The sequence below is a fragment of the Rasamsonia byssochlamydoides genome (assembly GCF_041956645.1).
Source record: "Rasamsonia byssochlamydoides strain NRRL 3658 unplaced genomic scaffold VTN77scaffold_1, whole genome shotgun sequence".
In the NCBI taxonomy this organism is placed as follows: Eukaryota; Fungi; Ascomycota; class Eurotiomycetes; order Eurotiales; family Trichocomaceae; genus Rasamsonia; species Rasamsonia byssochlamydoides.
The window spans coordinates 288,787-309,631 of record NW_027192384.1 but is presented as its reverse complement, the minus strand read 5'-3'; the positions used below and the strand labels follow the sequence as shown (position 1 = coordinate 309,631).

Sequence of the window (20,845 nt, the reverse complement as noted above, 5' to 3'; positions counted from 1 at the left end):
ATCTTTTATTGACAAGTAGAAGCGGAGACTATCTTCCTATATGCATTGATTGCTGAAATTGAAGACTTGCTACAATTTTAATAGCATTTTGATTGACTTTATTGCCCGAATGGTAAGACTTACATAGTAATGAGTTTCATGTTGCACTTATTATTACTGAGGAAAGATCCTGCCTATACAGATCCTACTATTTTAAATGTGTGGTTATGGCTTTTTTTTGGTTCCAAATGCAATCCTCACTTGCATTGCATTGCTAATAATATGAATGGACAAAAAAAATAATAATACTTACTTTACTTCCAATGCAAGAAAGAAGGCAAGAACTTAGAAGTACTACCTAACTAACGAACCTCCATCGCAATGATTATATATGTACATGTACCTAATGTATTTATTTGTGTGGATGTGTGCGATTGCGGGTGATCAGTCAATGAATCAATGCATCAATCAATCAGTAAAGTCAAGTCGACTGACTGACTCTACAAGTCAAATCAAGTACGTCACGTACGTACGAAGAATTACATACATGTACATGTACATCGAACAAAACCCCAAACCAAAAGTCAAAAAAATCAATCACATCAAAAAAAAAAAGTCAAATCAGTCAAAGAATCAACATGAAGAGAAAGAAAAACAAAAAAAAAAAAGACAGCAACAAAATCAAGCAACAAAGCACTGTCACTCTCACAATTGTATTGTATTGTTGAAGCAAACGCCCGAACAAACACAAACATAAACACAAACAACAAACATAAACACAACACAGCAAACAACAACAACAACAACAAAAGAACTAAATTCATTCATTTGCCCAGCCCCAAAAAAAGTATTTTCAGACCGACCGACCGACCGACCGAACGACAAAACCATGACGCCTGATGCCATTTGATTTTGTTAAGTTAACACTCGATTTGATTTGAGTTGATATGACTCGAAGAAGGGGGACTGAAATGCGGATGCGGATGCATCTCCGAGACAGACAGACGCAGAGAGATGCAGATGCAGATGCAGATGCAAAGATTGATTGTATCGTATGATAAAATTTAGAGGCTGCAAAGGCTTGGCTGGATTTCCCAAAATGCCTTGCAGGGATTAACTCAGTCTCTGTCAGGACTCAGATGATATTGAATTTGACTTGTCAATCATTGACACGAAAAGATAGTAAAGGAGAAACCTCAACGCCGTGTCTTCGGCTTGGCAAGCATGTTCAACCGGCTCAGACTCAGAACGCCTCTGCTCTTCCGGTTAGCAGTGCCGGGAGCAGTGCCCGGAGTGCCAGTTCCAGTTCCAGTTCCAACTTTGCCTGGAGTAGCTTTGCCTGGAGTCGCAGCGTGAGGCTTGAGAGGACTAGGTTTGACAGCACTAGTCTTCACAGCAGGCTTGACAGCAGTTTTGACAGGACTAATCTTGACAGGACTAGGATTGGCCGCGACACCAGTGTCGGTCTTCAGCTTCTTCGTGCTCCGCTGCTCATCAGAATCGGCTGGAGGAATGTTCTCGGTGCCCTTGTCATCCTTGTCGTCCTTGTCGTCATCCTCACGACGTCGCTTCTTGTTGGCAATCCCATGGGGAACAGCTGGCAGATTCGGGAACGGGCTGGAGCTGGCAGCGACAGCCGAGTCCCGAACGCGACGGATGGTAGGAGTGTCGACACTCTCCTTTGGCGGCGTTATTGGCGGTAACGTAGGATAGACAACATCAGAGGATGCCGGAACATCAGAGGATGCCGGAACATCAGGCACAGGAAGCTTAGACGGCGATGGAGATGCCTTCGTGCTCGGCGAGAATTCCACATGCTTCTTAGGCGAAGGAGTCTGGCTTGACTCCTCTTCAAAAGACATGGTGGGAAGGTTATCCAACTTGATATCAGGATTGAATCCAGGTTTGGGAACATGCGTGCCAGCAGCAATCTTGACCGGGTCGTTGGAGAAAAGAGGCTGATGGCGTCTGAGGATGGACTTCAGGTTGCCAAGGCTGGGAAGACGACTCTTGAGTTTAGGATTGAACTCAGTCTGAGGGGTGCGTGGGGTGACGGCGACACGCGATGTTGGCGACGGTATCATCGACGTCTTCTGCGGCTTCGCGGTTGCAAATCGTGCAGCGGAGGCCTTTGTCGGCGTCATGAGAGAGCTGCTGCGGATGGCGGATTTTGGCAGCGGAATAGCAGACTTCCTGGGACTTCCATCCTCGTTCCTCGGTCGAGCACTAGAAGCATCCTCACCCTCGGCCAGTTTAACGCGCTTGACACCTGTGACGGCGGGTTTAGAAGGCGACGACGACGCCGACTTCTTCTCCGGCTCATCCAGACCAGCTTTGGAGGGCTTCCGCTTGAGGGACTTGTCGACAGGCTTGAAACGCCCTGGCTGAGCCCTGAAAGCAGAAGGGTGTCCTTCAATCGAGTCCATCTTCCTGAACTCGGCCATGTGAGCGTCGCTGAAGCGGCCGGTCTTGCCCTTTGGTTTTGCAATCTTCCTCCCATCGTGTAGCTTCTCTGCCTCACGCTCCTTGCGTTCCTGTTCTCCTTTTTCCAGTATCATCTGTGCCTTGATCCTCGCAACATCCTCTCGGACGTTCTCCATGAGCTTGCGGGCTTCCTCGCTCAATTGAGAGTCATCGCACGAAAACTTGAAATCGAATTTGGGAGTGCCCAGACTGCTGGGGGGAGAAGAAGCTTTGGTCTTCGACGGCGTATTGCTGGCAACGGTTTCCTTGATGATGTTTCCGTTCGAGTCTCGCTTGACGGGGTTGAAACCAAGAATGAGGCCCGTGTCCGGCTGTTTCGTCGTGCTCTGTCTGACTTTGCTTGGGTGCATTTCCTCATGAGCGGGGCGAACCTCCCCGGCACTCGAAGGCGTCTTCATGGCGGACTTAGTGTGGGAGGGAAGATTGGACGTGTCTCGAGTGGAGTTCTTCTGAGGGGTTGACAGCACAGTCTCGCTGTCAGGCCGTAAGGGTTGTGAGGGCTGTGAGGGCTGTGAGGGTTGTGCCACGTCTGTCTCGTCGCGCTCCTCCACTGACTCCAGCTTGGCGGGGGATTTGGCGGGGGGCATTGAAGGCTCCTTGTTTGTTTGTGTACGCGTCAGGGCAATTCGACAGTTGGACGTGACTGCCTGTGTACCGGGTGCACTCACCTCGACGACGGGAGCCTTGGCTCTCAGGCGGGCAGACCTACGGAGCGCCATCTTTGCCCTTAGAAAATCGCAGGTAGAAAACTTTCAGATAATATAATGTCAATTTTGCGACGTTCCTGCCTGGAGAAAGGGAGAGGCGGGGTGGTCGGGGGGAGAAATCGAAGAATTGCGGTGTTGCGGAGATGTAAACATTCATGTAAACAAAGCAAAAGCGCGGCGTCCGGGGATGCTCCAGTTGACGTCAATGCACACAACAACATTCAACCTGCTTTCAACTCTAACTCAACCACAACCCCGCCAGTTTATCGATTACGACTGTTTCATCTTATTGTGTGGATCATCCTGTGTGGGATGTGCCAGTCACACGTCAATGTCAGGTGGGAGGTTGTCATCCCTGGCAGAATCCATTCCGAAACATGCCTTTGCCAAAGCCTTGCATGATGACTACCATTGGCCCGTTTCTTTCTTCTTTCGAGAACTCAAGGTTCTAAGGTGAAAAAGAAAATGATTGTCATGTTCACTGACTACAGTCAACAGTAAGTTACGAATGAAGTTCAATTCATCAGACGGTGACTATTTGTGTTGATTTTCTGCTCTACAGACCAAACGGATACGTTTCCTCCTTCCCCAGAGGCGTCACAGGCTGGATCTTCTCCAGCGGCCTTACCGCCGCAGTCCGATCAAACCAGACATACGCGTCCATCTGATTATGCATGTAGGCCTGCGAGTAGTGCGAGACCCTCTCCGTGTCGGGACGGTAAATTACGCCGATGAACCGTTCCAATCGCGCGGGCTCCTCTGCGAAGGCCTTGCGCAGGCCGGGATCGGCGTGGCCTGGTCGAAGGTCGAGAAGGAAGCTGGGGATGCCCGAAGCGTGGCAGAGGTACTCCCAGCTGTCTGTCCGCGAAGGGTTCACATTCATGACCTGCATGTCGTCGTCCCATTCGTGGGCTGCCGCCACTGTGCCCGTATGCGTGCCACAGCAGATGATGGCCACCGCGTCGCGGCCAAAATTTTCGCGACAGAGTTGTCCAATGTTGAGCTCGTCCCGACGCATCCCCATACTCGTGTATCGTGCATCGCCGCAGTGCGAGTTGTGTGCCCAGACAATGGCCTTGCTATTGGCGGGCTTGTTATGGAAAAGACGCTTTAGCGTATCAAACATGTGCGTGTCTCGCAGGGTCCACGAGCTGGCAGAGCTGTAATACATGGCCTTGTAGTATTTCTCTGCGTCCCGGACCACATAGGCATTCTGCTCGCTGCTGTGGAACTCTTCCCCGTCATGCTCAGAGGCCGAGTAATCCAGGCGTTTCTGGAGCAGATCCCGAAGCATCGATAGGACCTGAGTCTCGCACGTCTCGAAACCGCGGAGGGTGGCCAGACCGTAAGACGTAGGATCGTCCACCCAAGGTTGGAGACAGCCATACCTCCGACGGGCCTCCTTGGCAGCTTCGGGATCGACCCGGTCGAGATAGTCAATGACAGCGCGGATGGAGGTGCCCATACTGTAGAGATCGAGCCCGTAGAAGCCCGCCCTCTCCTCGAAGGGCACCTTGGCGTTGCGGTCCCGCATCCACTCGACCAGCTCCTGCATCTCGCAATTCCGCCACATCCAGGTGGGAAACCGCTTGAACGGCTCCAGCTTGGATCCCCCAATCCGGCCCTTGGGACCCGGACGTAGCCGGACATAGCGATCGATGGCCTCCGCATCGGGCCAGTCCGCCTCCAGGGCGATCATGTTGAAGCCATGCTGGTCGACCAGATGCTTAGTGATCTCCGCGCGCGCGCGATAGAACTCGGACGTGCCGTGGCTCCCATCCCCCAGGAGAACCACCTTGTAGTTCCGAAACGTATCGAACATGGACCCAAACAGCGGGTCAGAGAAATCGGGCAACGGGCGAGCAGCCGACTGGATGAGCTGAGTCAGTTGTCCTGCCATTCTTGGTCACAGAGAAGGTCGATCCCGATAAGAAGTCTCTCTCATGGATATTTTGACAGCAAAACGGCCATCTCAATCGACAATACAGACAGACACAAGCCATCTCTGTCTATATATATTCTGAATGAAAACTATGGAATAGCGTTCGTTTTGCCTCTTATGTTGTTCGACCAAAGAGGGCGAGGCATGAGATCATAGATCCGTCAAATCACCGCGAGTCATCATTAAGTCACAGGTAAGGTTGATCCCGTAGAAACCACCAGTTAAGAGAGACCTGTCTGGGCGCTCTCTCAATGGCATGTTTGCTGTCTGCTGTGCTAGTTTGTTGAATATATGTCCTGTACATACATGTCCTTTCTCAACAGAGCGATCCAACCTCGAAAGATCACACTGCTCTGGAAGTGCGTCGGTATCAGGACCATGGCCACCACCACGCCCGACAGCAACACGGATAATATAAGCTCAACACGCCTGGCGCGGTTCGAGCAGGCGATGGAGACGCTCTACGGCAGCTTCAAGGACATCAAGGACCCGGCGCAGTGGACGCCTCCGCAGAAGTCCGGCGGTCATCGCGGCCGATACCTCTGGACGGATGCCTTCGGAGTCATCAACTTCATCACCTTGCACCAGGAGCGGTCGAAAGCGACGCCAGCGGACAGCAACACAGATACCTCAGACAAGTATCTCGTTCTCGCGCGGCGGCTGGTCGAAACGGTGCATGATGTGCTGGGCCGCACGCGCGATGGCCGCAGCCGTCTGCCCGGCGCGACGGACGAGAACCCCCTCGGAGGCGGACTGCGTATTGGAAAAGTCGAGGAATCCGGTCCGGACGGCGACGGCCAGTATCATCACTACCTGACGATCTGGATGTTTGCGCTCAACCGCCTGTCGCTGGCGACGGGCGACCCGACGTACAACCGGCAAGCCGTGGCGCTGGCCAAGGCCATCCACCCGCGGTTCTTCGTCAACAGGCAGTCGACGCGGCCGCGGATGGTGTGGAAGATGTCGATGGATCTGTCGACGCCGCTTGTGCCGTCGGAGGGGAACCTCGATCCTATCGATGGCTATGTTATCTTCCGGCTTCTCCAGGCCTCGGCGCGGGAGACGGATGAAGGCAAGGTCCTGGACGAGGAGATCGGGGACTACAAGAGGGTGATGGAGCGGAAGGGCGAGCACTTTGTGTCTAGCGACCCGCTCGATCTGGGGATGACGCTGTGGACGGCCCACTGGTTCTCGGAGAAGGAGGGCTGGGCGACTCGGCTTGCAGGAAGATGCTTTGAACAAATCTGTACGGAGTATTATTCTGTGGCTTTCTCTGATATTACCTTCTACCCACATCCTGGCCATTGGCAGCCCTATGCTTTACTCGAAGATCACGTTTTGCTACAGAATAGACGCTAACATATATCCCCATCTAGATGAACTGTTCGAAATGGACCGCTACCTAGAGCGCAACATCAAGTACCGTCTAGCATTCCGCGAATTCGGGACCTGCCTCGGCATCGGGTGCCACTCCGAGCAGACAACGGAGAAGGAACGCTCTGTCGATCTAAAGTCCTATGCAGACGCCATCCTTCAGTGCTGGGAGCCGTACATAACACTGTCCATCTCTAAAGAAGACGCCAAGCTGACGGCCGATGACCTTCGCCCGATCACGAGGGTCATGTATGCCTCGGCCTTGATTCCTGGAGGTATGTACAGTACATAAAGCCATCTGATTTCAGGTCTGAAATGGATTGCTCACAACGGTTCTTTATAGCATTCCGCATGGGTTATCTCGGGTCGGAGCCTAGAACAATTCCTTGAAAGAAAGGAAATTGCCCGTTTAGACTATACATTCAGCAGATAACGGAATAATTGTATATACAACCAAGGGACTTCTCTGGTGGAAGGATACTTCAGGCAAAGGAGACTAACAAGAATATCTATTTCGTTTCGTTTCAAATGTTCTGGCACTGCATCCCCATCTATGCGCCTGGGACGCCAATAATGGCTCTCCAGGGAGGAAGTGTCTGAGGAAGGAAATAGGTGATATATACAGTAGCGAGGGCAATGAGTAAACCTGACACCTAAATAGCAGTCAGTCAATGAAAATAATGGCCAAGGGACAAGGGTGTATACCTTCTCCATCCACGTATGGAACCAGATTGCCGTCATGAACAACATCCACCAACTCAGCAACGTAACAGCCCAAACGAACCGTAGCGCCCAGACTCTTACCGGACTGTCCACAACAACCTCAGCACGCTCCGTCGGGCTCTCCTGTTTCTCCTTGACATCTGCCACGGCACTACTCCCGGTCGAGGACGACGACGCCCCTAGAGCCTCAAAGCCAAGGAAAGCGGTCGCAAGGACGAGCATGAAGACATGGCCGCTGACATCGTGGCCGCCTCGCCACGCGCCGCCCGCTGCTTTGCACGCTGCAGCCGTAACCACTACTTTCAGCTCCTGCAACGCACCCGCAGACGCACCGGCACCACCGGCCGGATTCAGATCCTCACACTTGCCCCCCGTCAGAGTGAATGTGCGATCGATGATCGCGGGGCCAAAGAACCACTGCGTAATCAAGAACCATGACACCGTAACGATCGCGTAGCGAAGGAGTGCTTGAGCGATTCGTCTCGCGCGGAGATTGGGGTGGGCGTTGGTGTAGACCGGCTGAGTCAGGAGTAAAGAGAGAAAAGCCAGCGTCGTCCACGCCCAGCCCACCTTCACGAAATACACATTGAAAATGTTGTCCTTGCGAGCGAAGTAGTTGACGGGGGTGGGACTCGGTGTTGGTGGCAGGTTGATGTCAGATGCGATGGTAGGTGCCAAGGGGGTCGTTTGGTGGTCGGAGGAGGTCCGGGGTGGGCGCGCAGTGGGCGAGATTATCGAGTAGAGCGAGCCCATGAACAGAGTGAGAGGATAGACGAGAAGAGCAATTGCTGGTGGTGATCCCTTGGGTTTGACTGGCGATCCGTTTCGTCGTGGAGCTGTTGAAGATGTGGCCATGTTTTACTATTTTTTTTTCCTTGCCCGTTACCAACCCAAGGGCCTAAAATTGGACAAGAAAGAACTGGCCAGAATGAAGGCGAAAAGGATGAAAAGAATGTGAAAGGATCAAATATGCATCGACTGTCTCTCAGGCATTTCCAATGGCACAATCTGTGCAGTTGGAAGATGGCCTGGAGCAACTCCGTCACGGGTGATGACGTCGACGTGGTGTTCGTTCCTGTATGGTCATGTGCTCGAGCCGAGCCGAGGTGACCAGGTGACCCTATGCCAAAACAATCCCATTCCACTAGGAAGTAATTAAATTATTACGTCTCTGGTCAATAAGCTCATGCCTAATGTGCTTCTATCTTAAAGAATTGACTCATTACTGATACGTGGTAACGGTATGAATTACTACTTCTACCTCATCTGTAACCTCCTCTAGTATACTCTTAAAAAGCTGTATTAAACGCTATATAATAAGCTAATTCCAGACGCAGTAATAGAAGCTGCAAGATATACACTCCCCTGTCCTATTCAGAGGAGATCCCAAAATTGCCAAGCGATCTATCCACTATTTCTCACAGATTTCGAAATGGAATGGAGAGATTTCCTCAGTAAAAAACTATATAGTGCCCTTAGTTTCCAGGCCACAGCTTAAGCGGGGCCTGCAAAGGCAAGTTGCGCGACGAGTTACCAACATACACCGTCTTGGTGTAGTTGGTCACAACCCAGTTCTGGGTGACAGGGTCCCAGTTCGAGATGTCTCGCCGCGTCAAGGTGGTGGTCCATAAGGTGGACTGACCAGGCTCAAGGGTGATACGGTCGAAGCCACGAAGGACCTTCGGCGCATCGTCGGGACCGCCAAGAGAGACATACAGTTGAGGAACTTCGTCACCCGCGACCTTGCCGGTGTTCGTGATGACGGCCGTGACCTGAGCAACGGGATCGTACAAAGCCGGGTTGCCACCAGGAGCGCCGCCCGCTGGATTAATGGGCTGCGGGGATCCGTCCGTGGCGTTGGGAGGAACGTACTTGTCCAGAGGCAACCCATAGTCAGGGTCGTTGGCGGACTCCCTCAGATTGGTAGAGTTCAGCCACGGGTAAATATACAACGGCACCCGCTCAATGTTGTCGGGGAACAGGTAGGCCGAAGCATTGGAAACCGAACCAAAGGACTGCGCCGCCTTAGTAGTGCCAGAAGCAGGAGTGTACGGCGGTGCATAGATGGGCTCCACATTGAGGTTAGAAAACTCAAAGGTAGTGTAGCTCAGACCAAATCCGAACTCGTAGATGGGGGTGATGTTGTACTTGTCAAACCGTCGGTAGTCAATGAAGATGCCCTCGGTAAAGTCCTGCTGCGGGGCGCCCTTGCCATTGTTAGGGGTGAGGACCAGAGGAGCACCGTAATCCTCCCGGGTCCGTCCCCAAGTGAACGGGGTCTTTCCTCCAGGATTGACCCGGCCGTACAGGACATCGGTGAGCGAGTTACCGCTCTCCTGTCCGGGAAGACCAGCCCAGAGAATAGCAGTGATGTTGGGGTGGTCATACCAATCATCGATCAGAACGGCGCCGACGGTGTGCAACACCACGACGGTGTTGTTGCAGTTGGCGGAGACGTTCTGGATGACTTGGTCAGCCCCTTGCCACAGGGTCAGATTCTTCCGGTCACCCTCATTGCCGTCGACGTTGATGTAACCCTCTCCAGAGTCGGCATTGGCAAAGACCAGACAGACACTGGCCTGAGAAGCAACTTCCACCATCTGATCAATAGCGCCATTGTCCGTAACGGCGGTGAACGTTCCGCCTCGGGACACCACTTCGCTCTGGATTGCCTGCTCCGGCGTCACCAGGTAAGGGAAGTTAGCAGTACCACTGCCCCAGCCCATGGCCAATGTACCATTGTCGCAGCCTCGGTCACTGCAGCCGTTCGCGCCCCAGGGGTTGGCTGCGGCATCGTATCCGAAAACACCGACGAACCGTTCGTTGCCAGTCAAAGGAAGTGCCCCGTTGTTCTTGAGAAGGACAGCACTGGCAGCTCCGATTTGACGGATGATTTCTGCATGGTTGCCGCGAACATCAACGTGCTCGTTGACTTTGGCCCAGTTCTTGCTCACCGCATAGTGCTCGTAGCCATAGGTATCCAGAGTCCACGAGTCAAAGTTGATGGGAACGCTGTAGCGGTCACGGCCGACTTTGTAATAAGCGGACATGATACGAACAGCCATGTCATCGACACGCCACTCAGGAATGGAGCCATTGAGCACGGCGACCGTCAGGTTAGCTCCCCAGAAGGAAGTGCCACTGTCGAAGTCGATGTCTCCAGGCATCGACATATCCAAGCCGGCGAGTGCGTCACCCACACCACTGTGGTGACCACCCCAGTCGGTCATGACGAAGCCCTGGAAACCCAGTTCACCCTTGAGCAGCTTGTTGAGGGTGTAGCTGTTGGAGCAGGCGTAACTGTTGTTCACCTGGTTGTAGGAGCACATGATTGAACCAACGCCAGCGCGAACAGCATCGGCAAAAGGCCACAAGTACAACTCGTGGATAGTCTTGTCATCAGCGTTGGAGCTTATACTGTCGGCAACAGTATAGCCATCTTGTGAGCCTTGACGGAAATGCTCCTGCTCGTAGAGGATGTAATGCTTGGCGCAAGCAATGACACCAGCATCTTGAATACCCTGAATGGTTGATGCCATCATGTTTCCGGTGAGGACGGGATCCGGGGCGAAACCTTCCCAGTTTCTGCCTGCATCAGGAGATCTGCCCAGCGGGCCGGCAACAGGGCCCAGCTGAACGTCGACACCTTTGCCACGATGCTCCTCGCCCATCGCCTGACCGCGAGCGTAGGCGAGGTTCCTGTCCCAGGTAGCAGCGACATTGACACCCGCAGGGAAGGCCGAGTTGTAGTCGGCTGTCCCGTCATTAGCACATGATCCGTCACCCGTATACTGCAGGGAGAAACAACGTACTGTCTCGAACACCCAGCGGAGAGTCCTGCATGCAAAGTCCTCGGAAACCCAGCCTAATTGAATGTCAGGTCAGAATCCAGAGCACTCCGGATGGAGACTCGAATCATCGTACCTTGGGATACTACCCACTTGACCGACACATTGTTCCTGCTCCCAGCTTCAGACAGCGTCAGCGCTCTGAACATGGTACGGATCCAAAGATTTAATCAGTGCACGTACCCAGTTCCGGTGGTCAAGTTGACCTTTTCCGCCAGCGTCAGCTGAGAGACAAACTGGACGGCCTTCTGGTAGGCCTCTGCCCAATCGCCTTGTCCATTGGCCCATGGTGATGGGTAGAAGGGTGGTGAATAAGCCAAGTTCTATTGTTGATAAATTGCCGGTTAGGAAGAAGGTTCTTGATGCATGGGCATAGATGGTAGTGAGGTAGGGGTAGGTACCTGGCCATTGACGACCGAAACCGCCGCAAGGGCGGCGACCTCGAGCAACCCGTTCCTCATTGTGCTCTTTCGACAAGAAGTCAGGCACAGGACGAGCCAGACATCCTCTGTCACCCTTTCAGGGACGGAGAGGGACGGCTCTTATAAAGAGAACGGGCAGGTCAACAATGGCACCGAGCACAGACGCGGGAAATGGGGGTCGGTAGCTAGTGGTCCCAGTCACTAGTAAGGGTCGGATGGCGTCTGCCTGACAGAATCGAGAACAGGAGCCCATGGTCGGAGTATGTGATCGACCGGAATTACAGCTCATTGTGGACATCCCTACGGCTCTGAGATCATGTCGCCGATCGGGCATGGCACGCAGTGGGGACCGTGGGACTCCGATGGCCGCGAATGGGCAGGTTCCTCGCGACGATGGAGAATGCTGGTAATAGTTGCTGTCCCGAGCTGACTGGGAGCCGGATAAAGCCTGGTCGAGGGGCTTAAAACCCTGCATCGTGGTTGGTCAGTTGTTTTGTGAATAAATTAAATCACTTCCTCAGGACTGTGTAGTTCCTCTGGTTCGTACCTTCCTCTTGGGTTTGGTTTGGTCTGATTTGGTGCCGAGCTCCGGCTTCCCCGCGACTGGCAGGGGGGAAGGTGCGTTACCTGGGGAAGGGACGCTAGGGCTGCATCCCAAATGAGAAGGTGCGGTACTCGGTACAGCTCCCCTCGCTGTGCCCCAGTACACGCTAAACGCGTGGCAAAGCAAGAATATGACGGAGTATCCCTCATCGTCTAATTAATTAATCATGACCATGTCAATGGCGGGGCAAGCTTCACTGACAGGTGTAACGGTTGCAGAGAAAAGCAACAGCTTGAAGCCACATTCTTCAATGTTTCTGTCTTCTTGCTTGTAATCCTGGGACCTAGACCGACATCCCCGCATCAGGTCCCAGTCACCATTCTAGCCCCTGCCACGAGGTTCTATGTCCCAGGCTACATGGTGGATATTGTCCTGTGGCAAGTAAAACCAGAGCTGTACGGAGAACACGCTTGATTATTCCTCCGTGCCATCACGGGATCCTGTCAGGCACCCGAACCCGAGCAATCCGTCATCATCTGACACATATCTTCCAAGGTTATGCTTGTGAAATCCCTGTTTTCATCACGCCAATTTGCGCCTGTTCCACTGCAACTTGCTACAAAACCAGTTAAATATTTAATTATTTTTAGCAAGCAGAGGACAGTTGCAAAAGTTGCAAGTTGCAACTGGCAAGCCTCTGGTCCAGACCAACTGCCGATGGTGTCATTGCGCTCATGCAGGTCTTTTACCCAGAGGCCCGTAGCCCGGGGGATCGACAATGGAGATTCCGTTTTAGGCAGACAACATCTTACTATCCTTAGCTTACTCCCCGGCCCTCCGTCTTCTCGCGGCTAATTTGATACTACGTATCTACAGTACGGAGTACATACACTCGCCGCATTTCAAGCTTCCTCCGATTATTAATGAATTAATTACACAATTCCATTAGCAACGGTATCGCGTCAGCGCTTTCCTCTCCAGATCGATGGAAATCGCCTGCACAAATCCATGGTGTGAATTGTGGGATGGGATGGATGCTTTCTGAGCGAGGATCAGACAATCTGTCATCGACATTCTACCTTTACCAGTTCCCCTGACGATCTCTCTACGATCATGACCATGTTCAAAGATTGATTGGTCGGCCAAGAGATCCCATCTCAATGGCACCGCACGTCACTTGACTCAACTTCCTTCGGATTGGAAGAGGTAAACTTCTGGAACGCAAACATTCACGCTGATGCCAGGCACGCACTCGATTTTGTTGGCTGGTTTGCACGTGCAGAGAAGATCTAAGATCTCTCGAGTTTGACTAATTAATTAATATCCGACATGCGGAGGAATAAACGCGACGTCCAGGGTCCTTGCTCCCTGAGATCCTGGCACTGTCCATCTGCTCATCCATATCGATCTTTCTTATTATTATCCCTAAATCGAATGGAACCATATCCTATTCATCTCGTCTGAGTCGTTTCAACATGACTTTTCAGCTGACGAAGGACAAGATATATGCTCCTAGTGTAGTCAGAATCTACGAGTGTCATGACCTTGGTATTACACCAAAGTACTCCTCAACTACTGAGTAAATAAGAATTAACTTTTTAAGATGATAAAATCAGGGTTACGCTCAACTGTTCCGAGCCGGAGTCCCAGCGCTAAACAAGCTCAAGCGCAATAATACCGTCGTAATTCACAATTTTAACAAGTTGCAACCGTGATGGCCGAAAGCCTAATTTAACGGCGCCTAAAAAAATTTAACTATTTTAACCTAACTACCTACGTAATCTTTGAGCCGATGATACCTCGCCACATGGTAACTTTGGAGACTAAGCCTGCGGGGGAATAATTAGATAGACTCCGGCCGGGGCGCGGGCCCATGGGGTACCCCATCCGTACTCCATATAATAAAACTTAAAAACCTGCTACTGGTGACTGGTCAGATGACTTAGATCCTACTCCGGTAGCTAAAAGTACCTAGTACTCCATATTCCTATAGTAGTAAGAGGTACCTGTAAAACCACCTCCGATATTTCTCCGTTAGTTAGGTAGTTAGTAATAGTAAACTTGGATCGGACTCCGTACGGAGTACGCGTGTACAGAGTACAGAGGTACTCCATACGGAGTACCAAGGACGGGTATTAGTCCGTAGTAAGTACCGACTCCGGAGTACCTACCTAGGTAGCTAGCTAATAACGAGGTAAGCTTCAGGAATAAATAACAACTACAACTAGGAAATAATACACCACCTCTATGGAAATAGAATATATCGTAATTTGAAACCGTGGAAACTCCGCTATGCATGGTACTACTGTAGCTCTTTTTTTTTTCTAATTTATCTTCAAGTCCACTGCGTTCCACCCTTTCTTGTAATCCAGGTTAGAATCTATGGTACTCCGTACTTCCTTTAACTTCAAAAACAAAAATAAAAAAGGTGTTGCAGATTCGGCCAAAAAGAGGTGCCATGTCACCAGCTACTTGGTGAATCTGAACTATGTATTCCGCCAACAAAAGGGCCTTTTCTTTCCTTCTAATTATTGATCCTTTATCTTAAATGTTATTTATTTTTTTTTTTTGCTAATTGTTAAAATCACTATCACTATCATCGTCACCTCACATTATTTAATGGAAGTTAGGCATTTTGCTTGGATGACTTATGACCGGAATCGGAAGAGAAAGAGAGAGAAAGAGATGAAGGAATGAATAGATGAAGAAAGAGGATGGCCGAGGATGATGGCTATGCATGTATTTCAATTTCGGATCTAATCTCAATGAATTCTTATCCAGCGGTGCAATTATGATACTAGGATCGGAGTACGAAGTGTTCGTCCCGTGTTAGACTTGTCGGTACTATATCTGATTCGAGAGTCAGATTGGCTATCAGATAGCTTTTCTGTTTTAGGAAACTGTCCCTTTTTAACAAACTTTATGATGAGTGGTGGAGTTCCGGAGTCCATAGGCTGGACTGCCCAGAGTCTATTGATATAGGGCCTGGATGGAGAACAAAAAACTAAGTTGGTCCACGTCAGCCAAGAACTCTGCTTCAGAAACATGCAGCCTAAGATAAGAGCCTGTAATGTTATATTGTATTGCCCTTATTTATGTTATCAGCACGTCACTATGTTTCTGAAGAAGCAGATCATATTTCCCAGTTTTGCGCAAGGTTTATAGGCTGGTCGTAGTTCATATTCCTTTCCGCATGTTGTACGGAGTTTATGTACGTACTTCAATGACGAACCTTTAGTAGAAGAATCCTATATACTGCCATTTTCAGTCATATTCTGCAAGATCTCCCTTTGCAGTCTGTAGTTTCTCTCTCTCTTTTTAATCCTTTTTAAGGTCATCTCTTAAATCAGGTTATTTTTCTGTATCAATAGTTCACCCTTTATGAATTATCACCGTCTGAACAGAATTTCAAAGCCTTTTCCCCGCAGTCTTACGGAGGTTGAAAACGAAAAAAAAATATTTTTCTGTCATGATCAGATATTATACTTCAATTCAACGAGTCATGATCTAGAATGCCCAGACATGTCACATACCAGACTGATGGCGTAAAACTCATTCATGTTGACTGCTGAGCCTGTTTTTCCCTCGCAGCAGGCCTCGCACCCCCTCATCATGGGCAGACACCTCAATTTCAACCCGCATGTCCTCCTCAACCAGTAAGTCACGCCCACACAGGTCCGGATAGGCTGGTGGTTGGGCATATACTGCTTGAAATTCCACACCATCGCGTTCAGCGCCTCATCATCCAAACGGAATGTGATAGGAATTGACCCGGAACACCTACGACCATCCTCCTTTGCCACCGGCATCTTTCAGGGCGCAATCGAACGTTGGCAAACGCTTGATCGATTTGTACGTTGATGTCAGTGTTGATTTTGCCGGTGATGGGGTCCCATCCACCTGATCGGGTTGGAAGTTGGAGAATCGATTAGATATTACCGTTACCAGGTGGGATATAACGAGAAAAAAATAAAAGTAAAATGAATGAATGAAAAAACGAGGGATCAATCTTGCATACCTTGCCCAGCACATTCAATCCGATCACCAACGCGAACTGCTTGGCTGTACCGGAATCGTTGGCGCTTCAGGATGCCTTGGGCCTCGTAGGCATAATATTGAAAAATGGGACATGGTGATGGAATTTGTAGTTGTAAAGCATTTTGGCAGGAGATTTAGAGGAAAGTCTCGAGGATGCAATGAAAGGAGAAGGGAGGCGAGGCTGAGTTAGCGGGCGTTTTAAAATGATTGACTGCTCCAACTCCGCGCGGAATATATATTCAGAGATTATTGACCTCTTTTACTCACAAGTTACAACTCAGAGGTCGAATCGTTATTATAGTTCAACAAACTATTTCTCAGAGAGATTCCTGATGCTCTGCTAACTTGACCCCAATGTGGCGGACAAAAGCCCTTCTGCTCCCGCTGTCTCAATCGTGGCATTCAGTGCCAACTCTGCCGGAGAGGATGGTCGACAGCCTGCGCCGAAATCCTACGTATTACTACTGCGCAATCAGATCGACGTGCTGGAGCGCATTCTGCGATCTCACGGAATTGATATCCATGCCTCTGTCACCCATCTGATGACGGAGAATTACTCCTCGTTTTCATTACGAGGTCTTCAATGCAGTGACAGTCGCGCTCCAACCGGCAGGACCAGCGTTGGTGCTTCGGACTTGGAAGACTTGTATCTAGGAGGATTTCAACTGCCGACATGCGCTGGATTGACGACAGGCATATAATGTAAGAAGACCAGCAACGCGAACCTCCAACTACCGATTTCGAGCAGCTTTTACCAGCAATCTCGATCTTTCTTATTGGATTCTTTGCCCAGTGATTACAATGTCTTTGACGCCCTGAATCAAATGCACGTTGAACAAATGTGGTGATCAATCAACGAGGCCATTAGAGTTCTTTTTCGCTCTTTCTTTTTCTTTACAGGCACGATTTTCAAAAGAATGGATCCTATTCAAACGGACATGTAGAACAATGAGCCCCGTTCCTTTGACGTTCTATCATAGGGTAGCCAGGGAATCGACACCACGCATTGTACATATCTGTCTCTGACCAAGCAAGCTTGGCTTTGGCTTGACTCACTGACTTAGGTAGCACTTCCCAGATTCTGTTGACTAATTACCTAGGCAGGTATGTCATGATGTGACACGATGGATTATATCTAAGTATATTATCAGACTTGGTCCTCAGGGGTTTCGGAGTTGTTCTTGCTTTGAATTGAATTAAATATTATGTATGTATAGGATACACTATGTACAGCCCGTCATATGTATATTTCGACTGTTGTACAACATATTCATTCTCCGTAAATGAAGAAGTCTAGACAAAGATGTCCGTTCGTTCCTCTATATCCATCCTTTCATCTCCCCCTTTCGTACGACAGAGTCAAAGTGTGTATACACGTCCAAAGATTCAGCGTATACAGGGTTTCACTTTTAATCTCGGAAAACTTCTGACAGACCCGCTACTGAACGTGCCGCTAATAGATGCCAGGGATGATCCGGCTCCGCACCAGCGACGTATATCTGTCCCAGTCGGCGCCATATTTCTTCTTGCACTTCTCTTCATCCCGCCTCTCCCGATGGATCAGCAAAACGCCAAAGTACACCAGGAAGAAGTAGGTGAAGATCATCCCCCAGCCACGCACTTCGGGAGTCTGCACAGCTCGCCTCTCAGTGTCACCGGTCGTCGGATTGATCGTTTCCTGAATGACATAGCCCGCAATTCCAGTGGGAAGACAGTAGGCCCACGACATAAGCCAGTCGCCAAGGTAATTGATATGACGAGCGGTGCCCCACCAGCCCGACGTGATCAGCTTGGAGCCACTGGCCGTTGTGATGTACTTGAGGTGCTTCACCCGAGGATCGTCAGGATTCGTCCGGAAACGATTCTTCTGGTTGTTGGCGCCGCGGAAGATATAGTAGCCAATACCCGAGACTGCCAACACGATGGCGACTCCACCGAAGCCCAGTTCGAGTGGAAATATGGCCAGATACCTCGTTTGCGTGGAATAGATAAACGGCACCCACACCAAATCACCAAACGCGAGCATGTATCCAAATCCGTCCATGATGACATCCATGGTCGTTAGAATGGCCGGTTCCATGTACAGTGCGTCCAGGACATAGAAGGCCTGGAACAGTGTGATAAGGACGATCGAGTCGGTGATGTAGCCATAAGTTCGGTACTGGTGTGCAATATTCGCAAGGTCCAGGATCACCCAGCCGAGCAGACCGGGCCTCATCTCACAGAAGACTCCGATGTCGATCGTCCGGGAAACCTCGCTGACAAAAGGGATAGGCAACTTGATGCGAGAATTGAGTTCCCGGCCAATGAAAAAGTCGTACAGAACATTGCCACTGTGGCCGCCAGGAGCCAATTCACGAAGCTCCGGATTGGGCTGACCAGGCTCCGGGATCGAAAAGCTTCTCAAATAGACCCAGATGGAGATGACCACGGTGATCAGCAGATTCGCCGTCAGCACTTGCAGGTAGTTGTCCCAGAGGAAGGTCCAGACCACAAAATCTGCACCGTAGAGATAGGTCCCCGCCGCACAACCGGCCAGAATCAAGACTGCTGAGAGAAATGCTGCATCATCCGATCAGCTGGGTTTAGCAGTCATTGGGATAGAGCGGAACACACCATTGAACTTGTATTTGTGTCGTCCACCGCATGCCAGAACCACACCCTCCACCTCCTGACCCGGCAAGAATATCTGCATCACGAGACTGAGAAAGTAGTACGCGAGCACCCACAGCGTAACTTTGGTGTCATAGAGAGCGCTGATACCTCCTTCAGGCCAACCAATCTCTTGTTTCAGCTTCTCGAGGGACAGTGTCGAAGGATGGAGGAGTGACGGCGCTGGGCATCCTGAGATGTCATTGCAGAAGAAAGCGAAGCAATACACGAGGATAGGGAGACCAAAGACAATGCCAAATGCTCCTACTCTGCAGGTACAGTTAGTGATATCAGCTTACACGGAGACTGCGAACACGTACGGTCCTCCAAATTCATAGCCACGCTTCTCAGGGACTGGCTGAATAGGCACAGTCAATTTCGCATCCTTCTTTGGAGCCATCTTGATGGCTCAGCACGCAGTGGAGAGTTGCGGGGGATAACAAGTATCCCTATGAGGAGGAGCTTTGCTAGGTCAGTTGAAGTAAGGGGCCGTCAGTGTCACCGTGTCCTCCTCATGAAAAGAAAAATAACAATTTGAGGGCGACGTCAATGGGCTCACTGCTCAGCAGTATGTATTATATTCTAGGCAGTCTCGGATGTCAACTTCCCGTGTGAGCCCATGCATCCGAGATCGTTGCTTATACGTATTATTTTCCGATACGCGAACTGCTGTCAGTTGCAACAGAATCGGCCCCATTCCCGTTGCAGCCTAGGGGCTTCTCCACCCCCGGAAGCCGCCGCCGAGGGGCGCAAGGTTACAGTTGCTGTCGCATATAACCAGCTGAATGATCATCCTCCATGGCATCGCATTCTGGTCAGCGGTCTAGTCATCGCTAGTGATCTGGGTTGTCCGTCGTGGAAGTTTTTTCTTATCTACACCGTCTTTGCCGCGAACAGCAGCTTGCCGGAGCTCTTGCGCGTCGCGCGGAAATTCGCAGCCATGCAGCTGCTTACGCGGTCACTATTCCTCCTCTTCTGCCTCCTTGTCCTGTCTCCAAGTCGCCTCCTTACGGCCGCTTCGGATTCTGCCTCGAAACCGAAGACTTCGCAGAAGCCATGCACCATTCGTTCGCCGACCACGGGCGCCTACTTCGATCTCAATGCGATATCCCTCTCCCCGCCTGAAATGAAAGATGGTCAGAAGGTGCACAAGGATGATCGCACGGAGAGTTGGCACGCCAGGGGCCATGACTACCCGGCGAATTTCACCATCAACATTTGCGCGCCGGTGATTGAGAATGTGAGGGATGTTGTTGGAGTCGAGAAGTCGCGGTGGCAGAATGTGAGCGCTTTCTACGAGCTCAATGGCAAGACATATTCAATAGGGTACGTCGACAGCATGGGCAATGCCACTTTTTCCGTCTGAATACTCGGCACGTTCCAAGCTATTATTCAAGTTGTGAAAACATACTAATTCTGTGCAGAGAGCAGTCTTCGGAACCGATCTTCCGAGGCCGAAAGCTCGTCTTGAACTATACCAATGGGTCGCCCTGCCCCAGCAAGAGCTCATCTCTACATGGAAGGGATTTACTTGACGATTACGAGGACGACGTCCAAGACGAAAAAACCAAGAGGGCTTCCTCTGATTCGAAGGACACGCGGACCAAATCTACAGTGATGTCGTTTCTTTGCGACCGCGACGGGCCCAGTTCGCAGGCCACCATATCCTTTGTCGGCACGATGGACTCGTGCACATACTTCTTTGAGGTCAGAAGCCCTGCAGCTTGCGGCGGCGTCCCTCCAGCTTCCGAAGGAGGCCTGGGGCCGGCCGGTGTTTTCGGTGTGATGTGAGTGGCAGATATGATGAGTACGGAGTACACAGAACTCGTGCTAACAAAGCTGCAGTGTCCTGATCGCCGTGGCAGTCTATCTCATTGGTGGCTGTGCGTATCAGCGGACAGTCATGCACCAGCGAGGATGGAGACAATGCCCGAATTACAGCATGTGGGCGGGTATTCTCAGTTTTATAAGTGTGAGTATTGGTAGCCTTTACATGTTTCACTGCTTTTTCTCGCCGCCACCTTTGCGCATGACATGAACTTGTAGTTGTGATGACTCGAGACTGAGCTTACTGTTGTGGGATACAGGACTTTGTCATCATCATCTTTTCCTCTTTAACCCGCTGCTTCAGT

The 20,845-nt window shown here is 50.8% G+C and overlaps 7 protein-coding genes across 7 annotated transcripts; 1 reads left to right on the top strand and 6 right to left on the bottom strand.

Annotated features, from left to right (window-relative positions):
- Nucleotides 1-1,175: 1,175 nt before the first annotated feature.
- VTN77DRAFT_106 (uncharacterized protein) lies at nt 1,176-3,182 on the bottom strand (the record flags this gene model as incomplete). The annotated part of the gene is made up of 2 exons (XM_069416750.1): nt 1,176-3,059; nt 3,132-3,182. 2 exons carry the CDS (start codon nt 3,180-3,182, stop codon nt 1,176-1,178), a joined length of 1,935 nt encoding a protein of 644 aa, XP_069282470.1.
- A 544-nt stretch (nt 3,183-3,726) lies between these two features.
- On the bottom strand, nt 3,727-5,070 carry VTN77DRAFT_105 (uncharacterized protein; the record flags this gene model as incomplete). Its single annotated transcript, XM_069416739.1, has 1 exon — nt 3,727-5,070. The coding sequence occupies one exon, from the start codon at nt 5,068-5,070 to the stop codon at nt 3,727-3,729; it is 1,344 nt and encodes a 447-aa protein (XP_069282469.1).
- A 420-nt stretch (nt 5,071-5,490) lies between these two features.
- Nucleotides 5,491-6,876, top strand: VTN77DRAFT_104 (uncharacterized protein; the record flags this gene model as incomplete). Its single annotated transcript, XM_069416728.1, has 3 exons — nt 5,491-6,358; nt 6,489-6,761; nt 6,830-6,876. 3 exons carry the CDS (start codon nt 5,491-5,493, stop codon nt 6,874-6,876), a joined length of 1,188 nt encoding a protein of 395 aa, XP_069282468.1.
- A 161-nt stretch (nt 6,877-7,037) lies between these two features.
- VTN77DRAFT_103 (uncharacterized protein) lies at nt 7,038-8,064 on the bottom strand (the record flags this gene model as incomplete). Its single annotated transcript, XM_069416717.1, has 2 exons — nt 7,038-7,139; nt 7,192-8,064. The coding sequence occupies 2 exons, from the start codon at nt 8,062-8,064 to the stop codon at nt 7,038-7,040; spliced, it is 975 nt and encodes a 324-aa protein (XP_069282467.1).
- A 620-nt stretch (nt 8,065-8,684) lies between these two features.
- On the bottom strand, nt 8,685-11,518 carry VTN77DRAFT_102 (uncharacterized protein; the record flags this gene model as incomplete). The annotated part of the gene is made up of 5 exons (XM_069416706.1): nt 8,685-10,963; nt 11,022-11,074; nt 11,134-11,178; nt 11,241-11,380; nt 11,459-11,518. The coding sequence occupies 5 exons, from the start codon at nt 11,516-11,518 to the stop codon at nt 8,685-8,687; spliced, it is 2,577 nt and encodes an 858-aa protein (XP_069282466.1).
- A 261-nt stretch (nt 11,519-11,779) lies between these two features.
- VTN77DRAFT_101 (uncharacterized protein) lies at nt 11,780-12,232 on the bottom strand (the record flags this gene model as incomplete). The annotated part of the gene is made up of 2 exons (XM_069416695.1): nt 11,780-11,948; nt 12,027-12,232. The coding sequence occupies 2 exons, from the start codon at nt 12,230-12,232 to the stop codon at nt 11,780-11,782; spliced, it is 375 nt and encodes a 124-aa protein (XP_069282465.1).
- A 5,282-nt stretch (nt 12,233-17,514) lies between these two features.
- VTN77DRAFT_100 (uncharacterized protein) lies at nt 17,515-19,113 on the bottom strand (the record flags this gene model as incomplete). The annotated part of the gene is made up of 3 exons (XM_069416684.1): nt 17,515-18,623; nt 18,678-18,982; nt 19,034-19,113. 3 exons carry the CDS (start codon nt 19,111-19,113, stop codon nt 17,515-17,517), a joined length of 1,494 nt encoding a protein of 497 aa, XP_069282464.1.
- Between the last annotated feature and the right edge of the window lie 1,732 nt (nt 19,114-20,845).